The following is a 14478-nucleotide window of genomic DNA, read 5'->3' on the forward strand; positions in this document are numbered from 1 at the left end:
TTACTACTTAGTTGTGTTTCCAGCGTACTTCTTTAAAGATGAAAACAATGGATCTTATGGTGGCTGTTGTTGATCTCTTGAGCCCTCCAGTATTGACCCAATATAGAGTGAAGGAGCCAGTGTGATCGTATTTTTGGTCTTTTTCTTTTTGTTTCTTTTTTTCTTTTTCTTTATTTTTGGCATGAAGAGCTTTTTATAGTCTTAAAACTTAATGGTTAAATAATCATATAGGTTAATGCCCTGTGAGGTGTACTTTGTACCGTTGTTGGGGTTTTGTTTTTGTCTTGGATATTTTTAACTCTATTAGTTTAGTGTCTTCATAGCCAAACATCCTAGTTTGGGCTGGAAAGAATTCCTCCCATAAGAAAGAAGGCAGGGTTGAGTAGTGCTGGTTGGCAAAACCAGTGGCACCACTGTAAGCTTGATCATCAGAGGCTAGCTTCTCTGGGCTCACTGAGCTGAAATCAATAGCAGGATGGGCAAAGCTTAAATTTCTATGGGGTTTTTCCGCCAATATTTTGCAAATATCTACTCTGGGGTGCCCTCTGAGAGCGATGCCCTTTGAGAGGCATCTATAATGGAAGACTAATCTTTTCAGGAAGCAGCCTTTTGTGTGCCAACTTCAGTTTCTCCTTCACATATGTGCCCCAGCCCCAACCAGTCTCAGTCTTTTATAAGAAATACTTACAATTCAAGCCTAGCTTCTATGTTAACCCTCAATGGCAAGAAATTAAAAAGCTTAGAACTTGTAAAATTCCTAAGAACTGTAAAATATTTTGGGAAATATGTAGCCTAGCTTTACTTTCGTTTTATGATATGAAAACATCAGCCTGAATAAATGGAATGACATCCGCCTCACATATTCCAAGATGCAGAGTCAGAATATGAACTGTTAGTATGATTCCTTTTCTTATTTTACCAGGATATAGTGGAGAAATAGTCACATTTTAAGGAAGTTAACATCAGTACATGGAACCTGTTGTAAGAAGGAAATAGAGTAGTCGTGGGCAGATCCAGGTGAAACTAGGCAGAAGGATGTGGTGCTAATACCTTGTGAGCTGGAACAATTGTTTTAATTGTGTAGTGTTTTCTACCAGTGTGTGGTGTAGATGAGCTCTGTGAGCTTCTCACTGACAAATACTCATAAGTGGCCATTGATTAGTAACTGTTTTGCAAACAAATTAGTGGGAGTTTTTGGCCCACTAAAAGGAGAACTGCAAGAATGGCATATGTAAACTAACCGTGATGCCAGGGAAGAAAACAAGTGATAGCATGTTTTTCTGAGGTGAGAAGAAAAAACAGTCAGTATTTATTGAGAATCTGCTTTGTGCTCTGAGAGATATTTTATAAGAAATTCTTTCCACAGGACAAGAGCAATCTGATTAATCAAGCAGCAGTGCTAACATACACAAAGCAGAGGCATATAATACCAGTTAATTTGTATTGGAATATTCATTGGTGGGATTTAGACTTCTTAGGGAGATGAGAAACTAGGAGGTGTGGTCAGTGAAAAGTAGCACTTAGCACAGCTTTTAGGAACAGTGACAATGATATTGGGGAAGACCATTCTAGGTAAAGAGGCTGAGTGGAAAAGTTTAATAGTATCATCTTTCAGTAGGAAGATGGCATTCTTTTTTTGAAGATGTAACTCTGGCTTTGATAACTTCATGAGTGATCAGCTATTATCATTTGTGTTTGAAATATTTTCATTTTGAAATGGTAGTTCATAAAAAATTCTCTAATCCGTTTTTCTTTTTCTTTTTTTTGTTAAACTAAAAAGACATTTATTTCCCTTTGAAGTTTTTATGCTTAGCATGCCAGGCTGCTCTTCTACAAATTGTAAATACACAGAGTTACAGGGACAGTAGAAGGCTTTTACATTTTGAACTGCAAGCAGACTGCCTTGTTAAAGGTAACGGGAACATCTCACATGCATGTGTTCCACAGAACTTGTTAGAAAGGCTGAAGGCTTGGACTGAGAGTTTGGGAAAGGTAGAAAAGAGAATTCATGGCAGAGACTTTCAGGAAGTAGAGTGTACACACACACAACACCTTGTTTCTCATCCAAATTCAGGATGGGCATATGAGGGAGGAATCCATAGATGCATTTGTTGGATAGAAATTGTGTTCTACAGTTGACGTGCTATCATGATGGAGAAGAGTCTGCCAAGTAAATTTTTAAAAACCCTTTTCCCTTAGTAACTGAACGAGGAAGGGATGCTGTTGGCTTCAGAGATCAAACAGCTGCCCCAAAGACTCCTAACAGGTCAAGAGAGAGAGACCCAGACAAGCAAACTCAAAATAAAGAGAAAAGGAAACGAAGGGGCTCTCTCTCACCACCTTCTTCTGCCTATGAGCGGGGAACAAAAAGGCCAGATGACAGGTAAGTGGCCTGTGTGAGTTACTCTCTTTTCTGAGCCAGTCAGAAAGTTCCCAAGTCAGTACTTCTGATTTGGGGCACCATGGGGTTTTGGAATAAGTATATTCTCTTGATAAATGAGTATAAAACTTCACTGATAAATATTGAGACAGAGTCTCTTTTGACAGTGAAGACTAGTGGATTTTCAGTACTTGAATGGTTTCTACTTGATAACATTTAAATGTTATTTGACGAGCCAGAGACTTGTTCTTTCAAGGGAGTGGAGGTGGGTGGGAGATAACTCTTCAGAGGTAATGATAAATCTTCTAAAGTCAGAACTTTTTTTTAGTGAATCTTGTGCCTTACCAGTCAAAATGCTGGTTGATCTCTGTGTCAGAGGCTATCTTCCTCACGCTTGTAGAAAAACAAGCTGCATGATCGGTCACTGGGGACTAGAAAACATTTATTCCGGAGAAGTTCTTTTTAAATTAAATTTATTTGTTTGAAAAAATGAGATCTAGCATTCATATAGTGTAATTGCCAAAATTTTAATTTTGGGTTGTCAGGGTTTATAATAGTAAATCCATCATGATTTTAATTTGCATTACCCTAATTACTAAACAGATTAAACATCTTGTCATATGTTTATTGGCCATTCCTGTTTCTTCTGTGAAGTGTCTTTTCATATGTGCTGTTGATTTACCTTTTTGAGTTTTAGGAATTTTTTTTTTTTTTTAAGATTCTTTATACTCTAAATATAATTCTGCTTGGGTGATAATTTTTGCAAATATTTTTTTCCCAGTTTGTGGCTTGCATTTTGACTCTTGTGTCTTTTGATATACAGAATTTATTAATTATGGTATAATTGAATATATCACACATATTGTATGTTTCCTTCATGGTCAGTGCTTTTACTGTGTTTTAAGAAATTCTTTCTGGGGCACCTGGGTGGCTCAGTCAGTTAAGCATCTGACTCTGGATTCAGCTCAGGTCACGATCTCACGGTTGGTGGGTTCAAGCCCCACGTCGGGCTCTATGCAGACAGCTCAGAACCTAGAGCCTGCTTCAGATTCTGTCTCTGTCTCTCTCTGCCCCTGCCCCGCTCATGCTCTATTTCTCTAGGTCTCAAAAATAAATAAATGAATAAACAAATAAAACAAAACAACAGATGGCTGTCAAGAAATTCTTCCTGGCGCACCTGGGTGGCTCAGTCAGTTAAGCATCTGACTCTGGATTCGGCTCAGGTCATGATCTCATGGTTTGTGGGAGCAAGCCCCACGTTGGGCTCCGCACTGACAGCACAGAGCCTACTTGGGATTCTCTCTCTCTGCCCCTCCCCTGCTTGCGCTCACACTCTGCCTGCCTGCCTGTCTCTCTCTCTCTCTCTCTCTCTCTCTCAAAATTAATAAATTTAAAAATTTTTTTAACTAAAAAAAAAATTTCTTCCCTACTCTTGAGGCAATGATACTCTTTTCTTTCTTTCTTGTCCTTAATTTATTGGGAATTAATTTTTGTGTATGTTGTGAGGTAGGTTTATGGTTTCTTTTTTTTTCTAAGTGAATACCCAGTCTCTGTACCATTTACTTGAAAGCCCATCCTTTCTCCTTGATCTGCAGCACGCTCTCTCCAACAAGTTCTCACATGTGGGAGGATCTGGTTTGGGGCTCATAATGTGTCTGTAGCTCATATTAAGTCTTGATAGCAAGTAGGACAGGTCCCTCCTTGATCTTCTGGGATGTCATGTCTTTTCTCAGACTTGTTCTCCTTCAGATCTGCTTGTCAGATTCCCTTCACCCATCTCACCCAAAAGATGATTCTGAGAAGACTTGACATCTTTACAGTTTTAAGGAGTCCTATTCCTATATTCAAATTGAGTATTCAGATATTTTCTGTTTAATTAGGTCTTCTTTAATACTTTAAATAAAGATTAAGTTCTTCATTAATCTCCTGTTTACATTTTCTCTATAAAGACTTAACGTATCTTGGTATATTCTTTTCTGAAAACATTAACTTTTTTGTTACATTTTCAGTTTGTTGCTTGTGTTTAGATACTGCAGTTGACTTTTGTATATTGATCTCATGCTGGCAACCATACAAAACTCTCAATGATATTTCAAAGTGTAGGGGTTTTTGCCCTTTTTTGGGGTCTTTGCCAACAGTCCATATCCTATGAATTTGGTTTTTTTCCTTTCTAATCCTTTTGCTTTGTTCTTGTTATTTTACTAGCAACACATCCAATACAAATCACAGAATAACAGCATTTTTTATTTTGGTAATTGATTGCTATTCATGTTTTATTCCACTCTTTTGGACATATATATATATATATATATATATATATATATACACACACATACACACACACACACATATATACACATACATACTAATTGGAGTAATTGGGATTCTTAGCTCCCTAATTTTCAGCATTTTTTGTCTTCAAATGAAAGTGTTTGAGGATTTTAATTTCTTCATAAGTACCATTGAACTACTCTTGTGATAGTATAGCTTTGTCATAATTTAGTTCTAAATACTATCAGGCTTTACAGTCTGTTTACATTTTTTTTTTTTTTTTTTTTTTAGTTTTTGTTTATTTTGAGAGAGAGAGAGAGAGAGAGAGAGAAAACAAGTGGGGAAGGGGAAGAGAGAGAGGGAGACACAGAACCCGAAGCAGTCTCCAGGCTCTGAGCTGTCAACGCAGAGCTCAATGCAGAGCTTGAACCCGTGAACCACGAGATCATAATCTGAGCCAAAGTCAGATGCTTAACTGACTGAGCCACCAAGCACCCCCTTCTTTTGTTAAGTTTCAAATTTAATTGCCATTCATTGGTTTGTATTTTACCAGTTCTTAGAATTTTATTGAGACTGGCTGTATAGTCTGTTTTGTTTGATATTAATAGAAGTATGCTATCTTCCTATTGATAGGATTTAACTGAATTTTTTTATTTCCTTTTTACTTTTAACTTTTCTGTGTCTCATACATAGTTTATAGCTGATTGATATTTTAATTCTTTGTGGTATTTAACTAGTTTCACTTTAATAAAATCTAAATTTAATCCATATCCTAAACAACATAAGTACTTTAGGATACTTTAACTCTGATCATTCAGCCTTCCCAATTTATATGCCATTATTGTCCAATATTATAATTTCTTGTTCCTCCTCCTTCCCAGTCAATTATTGTTAATTTTTTTATATGTACACAAATTGATTTATTTAGTTTGTTTACATTAATTAGGGTTTTTTTGTTCTCCTTTCTTTTTCCTTAGGCCTTCCTTTAAAAGATTTCCTTTAGGGGACCCTGGGTGGCTCAGTTGGTTAAGCGTCCGACTCTTGATTTGAGTTGAGATTGAGCCTCGTGTTGGGCTCTGCACTGGGCACTGAGCCTACTTGAGATTCCGTCTCTCCTCTCCCTCTGCTCTTCCCCAGATTGTGCTCTTTCTCACTCTTTCTGGCTCTTTCTCACTCAAACAACAACAACAACAAAAGATTTCCTTGATGAGTTTTTGTTCATACTGTGTTTCAATTTTGTCTGAAAAATCTTTTTGGTTTTCATTGCTCACCCTCAGTTTAAAAAATCAGTTTTATTTAATCAGTAGATAAAAATTACTTACAGAAATATTCAGTTTTAAGTGTATAATTCAAAGTGTTTTGTCAAACGCATGCAGTTAAGTAACCACCACTACAGTCATGGTATAGACACTTCTGTCATCTCAGAAAATTTTCTTGAGCTCTTTGGAGTCAGTCCCCTTTGCCTACCCCTAGTTGCTGGCAGCCATTGCTCTGCTTTCTGATGCTCTGTTTTTGTCTTTTCCAGAATGTGATACATATAGTATCATAGTCTAGATAGTATTTGAATCTGTCTTTCACTTAGCAGATTGCATTTGAAATCCATTCATGTTGTTATGTCTCAGTAGTTCCTTTTATTGATGAGTGGGTAGTCTATCGGATAGGTACAACATAGCTTGTTTACAAATTCATTAGTTGATAGGCATTTGGATTGTTTCCAGATGGCTGTTAAGAATATTACCAGACTAGGGGGTGCCTGGGTGGCCTAGTCCGTTAAGCGTCTGACTTCGGCTCAGGTCGTTGATCTCACAGTTCGTGAGTTCAAGCCCCGCGTCAGGCTCTGTGCTGTCCTCTCAGAGCCTGAAGCCTGCTTCAGATTCTGTGTCTCCCGCCGCTCTCTGCTCTTCCCCTGCTCACGCTCTGTGTCTGTCTCTCAATAATAAATAAACGTTAAAAAAAAAAATAGAATATTAGAAGAGTTGTATATGTATGAGTCTTTATGTGAACATTGACTCTCATTTTTAAAAGGAAGTTTTGCTTAGTTAACAAGTTTTTCTCGACACTTTGAAACTGTTATTCTTCAGTCTTCTAACTTCCCTTGTTGTTAATGAAACTTTATTGGTCTAATTGTTGTTCTTTAAGTAATCTGGCTTTTCTCTTGGTCTGCTTTTACGAGTCCTCTTTGTGTTTGGTGTTCTGCAGTATCACTACCCTCTGTTTAGGGTTTCTTTTTATTTTAACTGGTTGAAATTCATTTAACTTTTTGAATTTGAAGATCATCTTCCACATTACTAATTCTCTTCAGATCTGATCTCTTACTTAACCATACCATGGCATGGATCTTAGGGACATTGGATTGAATGTTGGATTATTTCTTGGTTCATGACACATTTCTATGCATAGACTTCTTCTCCACATATTATAATGCTTTTGTGCTGTGATCTTAACCACTGTATAAATCTGGCTAAGCCATTTCTTCCTATACTGTCCCTTGCCTTTACTCCTTGAGATGATATCATCTTGCATCCTGTGTTCATTATACCCTGGCTTTCCTTTTTTAAAATACAGTTTTATGTTGTCTAATACATGTTTTTAAATAATATGTTGGTTTTTAACTTTATGAAAAGGCTGCCATTCTGCATTTAATTTGGGGGTACTTTGTTTTCACCTGATAGTGTATTGCTAAGATTTACCCATAATTGCATGTGTCAGTTTATTCATTTTCACTGCTTTGTGTAACATTTTGTTGTAAAGCTTCTTCAGTTATGTATAGTGCTATTATCTAATTTTGATGTACATGTGCAATAGTGTCTCTTGGGTAAATGACCAGACTTGTCAGATTGTCAGGTATGTGCATGCTCAATTTCACATGATAATTGAGTTTTAATTTCCACTCTGTTTCATTTCTAGATGTTTCATGGAGTTCTTTTTCAAATCTACCTGATAGTTTTTTATGTTCCTATTCCTTAGTGATATTTTTGATTGCCTCTTTGATATTCATTAAACATACTAAATGTCTCTTCAGTTTGTATTGGATCATTCCAGTACTAGTAGTTTTTGTGGGTCTTGTCCTCTCGTTTGTTTATATATATACGTGTATAATTTTGTAATTATATAAAATAATGATTTTATTTTCTAATGAACTCATCATGTTCCTTAGAATTTGATCTGTGGGAATTCACTGAGGCCTGGGCTTAAGGTGCTTTGTTCTGTAGACTAATTTGCATTTGTTTCTGCCCAGCAACTAAGGATACTACCATACCATTAACATTTTAAAGGAAATTGTCAGTATGGAGGTTTTAGACCATTTGTTTTTTTGTTGTTTGGATAAATGTTATGCCCTTGTCCATGAAGATGTTCTTAGATGTTTCTGTGCAGTGAAACCTCTTGAAGTTAGTTGTCAGTTTTTAATTTTTGCCAAGAGCACTTTCTCATAAGTTTGATTCACTCCATAAACCTTGGCAGCAGAATCTTTTAAGCCCTCAGTTTTTTTCTTTTGAATGTTAGAGCTGATGGTTTCCAGTGGGCCTTGTCAGAACCAGCACAGGGCATTAAGCTCAGCAGTAAAACATTATCCTTGATCCTGCACAGAGAAGAGTATGTGAATAGAGCTCCCCATATTTTTATGTGTGCATTATCATCTTTCATTCAACTATCCTTTGTTGATATTTATCATTAATGTATGTGGTCAGACGTACATCAAATTCTGTAGCTCTTACTAGTGTACTTTGTTTTAATGTCCGAATTTGTAGATCCAGAAGTGTCCCCAACTGTAAAGAAGAATCTGTTTAGAATGTTATATATATCTTTAATTTGATGTTCTAGAACCTGAATATAAAAGTAAAGTTACTATTTTCATCTAAATGATTCTTTGGGATTCTCTACTATCTGCAAGACTCCTTAAGTAATTTTGACTGATTTTTAACCAATGCCAAATTGGAGTTGGTGTGGTTAATGGTTGAGTATTGAGGGACATAACATTTATTAGTGCTTTGATTATGCCCTTGATTTAGGGAAAAAAGTTTGTGATGCTCTTACTATTTTCTTTCTAGATACGATACACCAACTTCTAAGAAGAAAGTACGAATTAAAGACCGCAATAAACTTTCTACAGAGGAGCGCCGGAAGTTGTTTGAGCAAGAGGTGGCTCAGCGGGAGGCTCAGAAACAACAGCAGCAGATGCAGAACCTGGGAATGACATCTCCACTGCCCTATGACTCTCTGGGCTACAATGCCCCTCATCACCCCTTTGCTGGCTACCCACCAGGTTATCCCATGCAGGCCTATGTGGATCCCAGCAACCCTAATGCTGGAAAGGTGCTCCTCCCCACACCTAGCATGGACCCCGTGTGTTCTCCTGCTCCTTATGATCATTCTCAGCCCTTGGTGGGACATTCTACAGAACCCCTTGCTGCCCCTCCACCTGTACCAGTGGTGCCACATGTGGCAGCCCCTGTGGAAGTTTCCAGTTCACAGTATGTGGCCCAAAGTGATGGTGTGGTACACCAAGACTCCAGCGTCACCGTCTTGCCAGTGCCAGCCCCAGGCCCAGTTCAGGGACAGAATTATGGTGTTTGGGATTCAAACCAACAGTCTGTCAGTGTCCCCCAGCAGTATTCTCCTGCACAGTCTCAAGCAACCATATATTATCAAGGACAGACTTGTCCAGCTGTCTATGGTGTGACATCACCCTATTCACAGACAACTCCACCAATTGTGCAGGTAACTAATTTTGGAACCTCTCTTGTCTTACAGTCTGTTTATAGGATATTAAATCTGTTGTGAAGGGGAAACCTGCCATTGCTCACTTATATATTGATGAATTGTGTATATATTAGTTACTTATTGTTGTGTGACAAGTTACTCCGAAACTTAGCAGCTTGAGACAACTAGTAATTATTATTTCTTAGTTTTTGTAGGGCAGGAATTCAGAAGCAGCTTGACTGGCTGGGTGGTTCAGGCTCAGAGTCTTTCATTAAATTACATACAGCCTGGCTGTTAACCAAGGTTGTAGTCATCGAAGGTTAGGAAGAGGAAGGAAGATTGACTTTCAAGCTCACTCATGTGGTTGTTAACTGGCCTCGGTTTCTTACCATCACATGAACCTCTTAATAGGGCTGCTTACCACATTCCAGCTGACTTCCCGCAAAGTCAAGTAGTCAGGGAGAGACTTATGGGTTACTCCTCTCCTTTTTGCTTATAGACAGTGAATAATATACAGTTTATTCTTTTATATGCTCACAAACAGAAAACCCTCTGGTCATGGTAATTGAGTCAGGAGGTGGCTTGCCCTTTTCTTAGACCCAGCTTGTGTATTATTTTATATCCCCTACATTTTATTGTCATGAAGTTTGCCAGAGTGAACCTAAGGATATTTACTATGGTAGTAAATATAATGTTAAATTTAAAAGCTGAGTATACTGAATTTGTATTTCAAGGTGTATTTTTATGTTTTTTAATCAAGCTTCTTTTCTATAGAACCCAGCAATACATTTTAAGCTTAAACAAAAAATATATCTAAAGCATCATCCTCACCACATTCTGATGTCCGTCACATCACTCCATATCGCTCCTTAAAGGTGAATTATCGTGGATGAGAGAGACTGTCAGGGATACTTCCTGCACACATTACCTAGTACTGATCAGTTACTTCTGTTAGTATTTTTGTGATGAAGCTGCATCAAAATTTAGTTTGTAAGGCCATGGCAAAGTATCCAGCTTGAATTCCTAAAATCTTAAGTATACTAACTACATTCATTTTGTATGATCTTTTGAGCCACATGCTTATATCTATATTTTATGTATTTGTAATTTTGAAGACTTGAAACTTTTTCCCATGGGTTTCTACTTAACATGATTCTTAACCATTTTTCCAAATTACTTTGTATCTGTGTGTGTGTGTGTGTGTGTGTGTGTGTGTGTGTTTTAAGTATCTTAAACAGATTTCTTAGGTTTTAACTTCTGCTGTCTTGCCACATTCTTTCTTGGGCCAAACCATTTATTTTGAGTTTTTTCCCTGAGAATGTGTATCAGATATAAGAAACATGGTCTACTTCTCTCCCATTTCTATTCCTGAAGTATGTTCTTAACCTAGGTTTCAGAACCTAAGCAATAGCAGTGGAAGATATTTATTGAAGACTCTCCAGGAGAGATTTCACTGGTCATTTGGCCATTCTTATAAAAAGTAATCTATTTTTTCTATCCCATGGAGCAAAAGATTTTCTGTAAGTTTTAGTCATAGCCTTAAGACTCAAGCATCACAATTTTGCTTGCTTACAGTTTTCCATTTTGTTCCTACCAAGGAGTCATTTGTTGGTTCCCTAATCTATTTTGTGTGTATTAGGTGGCAGATGAATGGACTCAGATAGTCCAAATTGTCCTTTACTTCTCTGTGAGATTAGTTATCAGAGATGATATTGGGCTTTAGGTTATGAGAAATGTAGAGCATTTTGTTATTGTTTATGTGTTTTGAGTCCCTGTCCATCATTTAATGTGTGTCTTGGGGACAGGTGCTTAGCTTATATTCTTCAGTTAAAGTTTTTTTTTTTGTTTTTTTTTTTTTAATGTTCATTTTTGAGAGAGAGCATGAGCGAGGGAGGGGCAGAGAGAGAGAGGGGGACAGAGGATCCGAGGTGGGCCCTGCACTGACAGCAGAGAGCCCAATGTGGGGCTCAAACTCACGAACCATGAGATCATGACCTGAGCTGAAGTCAGATGCTCGATTGACTGAGCCACCCAGGTGGCACTTCAGTTTTAGTTTTCTTATCTATGAGATGAGCAGAATGCCTCAGCATGGTTGAGGTTTGCATGAGATAATGGATATTAATAATGACAGAATTAAAGCACCATTTACCTTGAAGGTTTAATTATAGTTACCTTAATGATGTCGACAGAGTGTTGACATTTGTGGAGTGTGAAATGCTCCTAGTCAAAGTCATCTATCTGATATCTGGTCTAACCTCCAGTAGGAGGAGACCTTGAGGTCTGTGGTGTTCAAGTGTAGTATTGACCATACCATCATGGGCTACTAAGAATTTGCAAGATATGATAACTTTGACAGTGAAGTAGTATGTGATGTGGTGTGATATAAATTTGTGTGTGTGTGTATGTGTACACATATGCAGTATCTTTCACATTTGGAGCAGATATGTTATCAGAAGGTGACTTTCATTTTTTGCCACAATTGCTTATCAAATGTAAAAACTCAACTTCAGCTGAGGCCACCTGATATGTAGTGGTTTTGTGACATTACTAAGTGACCTATTCTTACAAAGTTATACTAAATCACATCTCAAAAAATTGAGTCCTAAGACTATAATTTTCACATTATAAAGTGAAGTGACTCAGATATAAAGTAATAGTGATTTTTTTTTTTCCCCTCTAGAAGTAGGGGCAGAATAATTATGTTTTCTATAACATTTTGGACCTCCTTAGATTTCTAATTCCCATTAGAAGTCCCATTTTAAAGCTATTTCTAGACTGTATTTATGTTTGAGAAATTAGCTTTCATGTAATTTCAGGTCTCTTGAAGGGGAGAGCCAATCTCCTACAGATTTCCCCACAGCAAAAGAGAGACTTGATAGGCATATGCTATTTAGATACATCTCACAAGTATGTATATCTTCCATACTAACTTCAGTGGAATTGCAAGTCAGTTTCCCTTTTTTATTACTATTGTTAGTTTTGGCATTGCCATGTGATTATCAGCTGGTTTGGATAGATAATTTAATAGAACCCTGAAGAATGTTCATTTTCTTTCTTTCTTTCTTTCTTTCTTTCTTTCTTTCTTTCTTTCTTTCTTTCTTTCTCTCTCTCTCTCTCTCTCTCTCTCTCTCTCTCTCTCTCTCTCTCTCTCTTTCTCTCTCTTTCTTTCTTTCTTTCTTTTTTTTAAGCTTATTTATTTTGAGAGGTGGAGGCCAGGGGCAGAGAGAGAGAGGAAGAGGGAGAATCTCAAGCAGGCTCCGTGTTTGACAGCACAGAGCCAGCATGGGGCCTGATCCCACAAACCGTGAGATTATGACCTGAGCCAAAATCAAGAGTCAGACGCTCAACTGACTGAGTCACCCAGGTGCCCCGTTTTCTTTCTTTTTGACAGTCTGAGTTTTAAACACTGTACCTCTAAATGATTACTGCTATCTTGGGTGACTTTTTTTTTTTTTGTTTTTAGTCCAGCCAGGCTGATGTTGTTCAGATATTTTTGGCATTTCCTTTGGAAGTTATTTCTAGTATGTGTCACATTCCTTCCTGATGATAAATTATTATCCTTTAAATATATCTTTGCATGTTAGAAACAGGTGAAATTTGTCTGGAAATTTCTCATCTGGTAAATTACCTCATCTGGTAAATAGAGGGCTCAAGCTGGATAATGCCATTTCAGGTCAGAAGTTACCTCACAGCCAGCATTTGGAGCCAGAGTCTTCATTTCAAGGAGACTATAGCTTTAAAACTCCAGTCATCAAATCCTTTAGATGAGCCTTACTTATTAGCTCTGATCTTGTCAAATTCTCCATGCACAAAGTTTAACTGAGAGTCAAAAGAATTTTTAGCCTCCAAAATATTAGCATCTTTCTGTTGTAGATTTGGGTGCTTAATCTCCTGATCACTATGAAGATAACATGTTTATCAGTTTACTGTTTTCTTCAGCCTCCCAGAAACTGTTTTTACTCAATCAGACATACCAGCACATTTATATTAACTCCCTACATGCACAATAACTTGCCTGTTGTATCCACTCTTCAGGATGCTTCCTTCGGGCATCAGGGCCATTACAGATTCACTTTCCAGATCATACACTAGATCATAGACTAGACCCCAGTTAGATATGTTTTGTTTTATAGCTTATTTTTAGCAAAGTTGAAATTGAATGTTATAAGAGTTATTTATACTTCACCTCTGAGATTATACTTTTCAATTTCTTTTTTTTTTAATTTTTTAAATGTTTATTTTTGAAAGAGAGAGACAGAGAATGAACGGAGGAGGGGCAGAGAGATAGGGAGACACGGTATCCGAAGCAGGCTGCAGGCTCCCAGCTGTCAGCACAGAGCCTGACGTCATGAACCATGAGATCATGACCTAAGCCAAAGTTGGACTCTCAACTAACTGACTGAGGCACCTAGGGGCCCCATTTTTAAATTTCTTAAACACTATTTTACCATCTTTTTTGCTAATATCTCTTTTTGTACTGACCTCTTATTCAGTATTGTCTGGGTGTAGATGCATCAGTGTTAAAAAGCCTTTTGGGTTCAACCACATTTCAGTCTTTGAAGCTGGAATTAGGTGGGGAAGTAAAATTTGTTTCTACAAAATCTTTGATGTTGCACAGATTTCCCATCTTATATCCAAATACCTAGAGATGAAAGCATTTCTATTTTGTGATAGTATTCTGATAATAATTCTGCTTTGACCATCGAGTGTGGGTTTTTGTTCTGTGTAGATTAAGCTGTTCCAGAATAATGAATCAAGTACTCTTGACCTTTGTACTATGTAGGGGTTAAGAGTGCCAAACCTCTCTCCTCAGTCAAAAATCTGCATATGACTTTTAACTCCCCCAAAACTTCACTACTGTTACCTTACCAATAACATAAGCAGTTGATGAACCGATATTTTGTATGCTACATGTTTTATATTCTGTATTCTTAAAATAAAGTCAGCTAGAGAAAAAGAACATTAAGAAAATCATAAGGAAAATACGTTTACAGTACTATACTGTAGAAAATCTGTTATAAGTGGCCCTGTGTAGTTCAAATCCACATGTTCAAGGGTCAGCTGGGTTGTATTCTTCCTCTTTTTCTCTGTGCCCTCTCGGTACTTATCCAGAAATCTCTTTGGTA

The 14478-nt window shown here is 37.3% G+C and overlaps 1 protein-coding gene across 1 annotated transcript in view; it reads left to right on the forward strand.

Moving 5' to 3' along the window:
- SETD2 (SET domain containing 2, histone lysine methyltransferase) overlaps positions 1 to 14478 on the forward strand; it is a 98072-nt gene that overhangs the window by 57865 nt on the left and 25729 nt on the right. Inside the window, exons 13-14 of the mRNA XM_027038561.2 lie at positions 2200 to 2383; positions 8701 to 9370. Of these exons, the coding sequence (XP_026894362.2) occupies positions 2200 to 2383; positions 8701 to 9370 (854 nt within the window). The remainder of the gene's footprint in view (positions 1 to 2199; positions 2384 to 8700; positions 9371 to 14478) is intronic.

Source organism: Acinonyx jubatus, chromosome A2, assembly GCF_027475565.1.
Source record: "Acinonyx jubatus isolate Ajub_Pintada_27869175 chromosome A2, VMU_Ajub_asm_v1.0, whole genome shotgun sequence".
Classification (NCBI taxonomy): Eukaryota; Metazoa; Chordata; class Mammalia; order Carnivora; family Felidae; genus Acinonyx; species Acinonyx jubatus.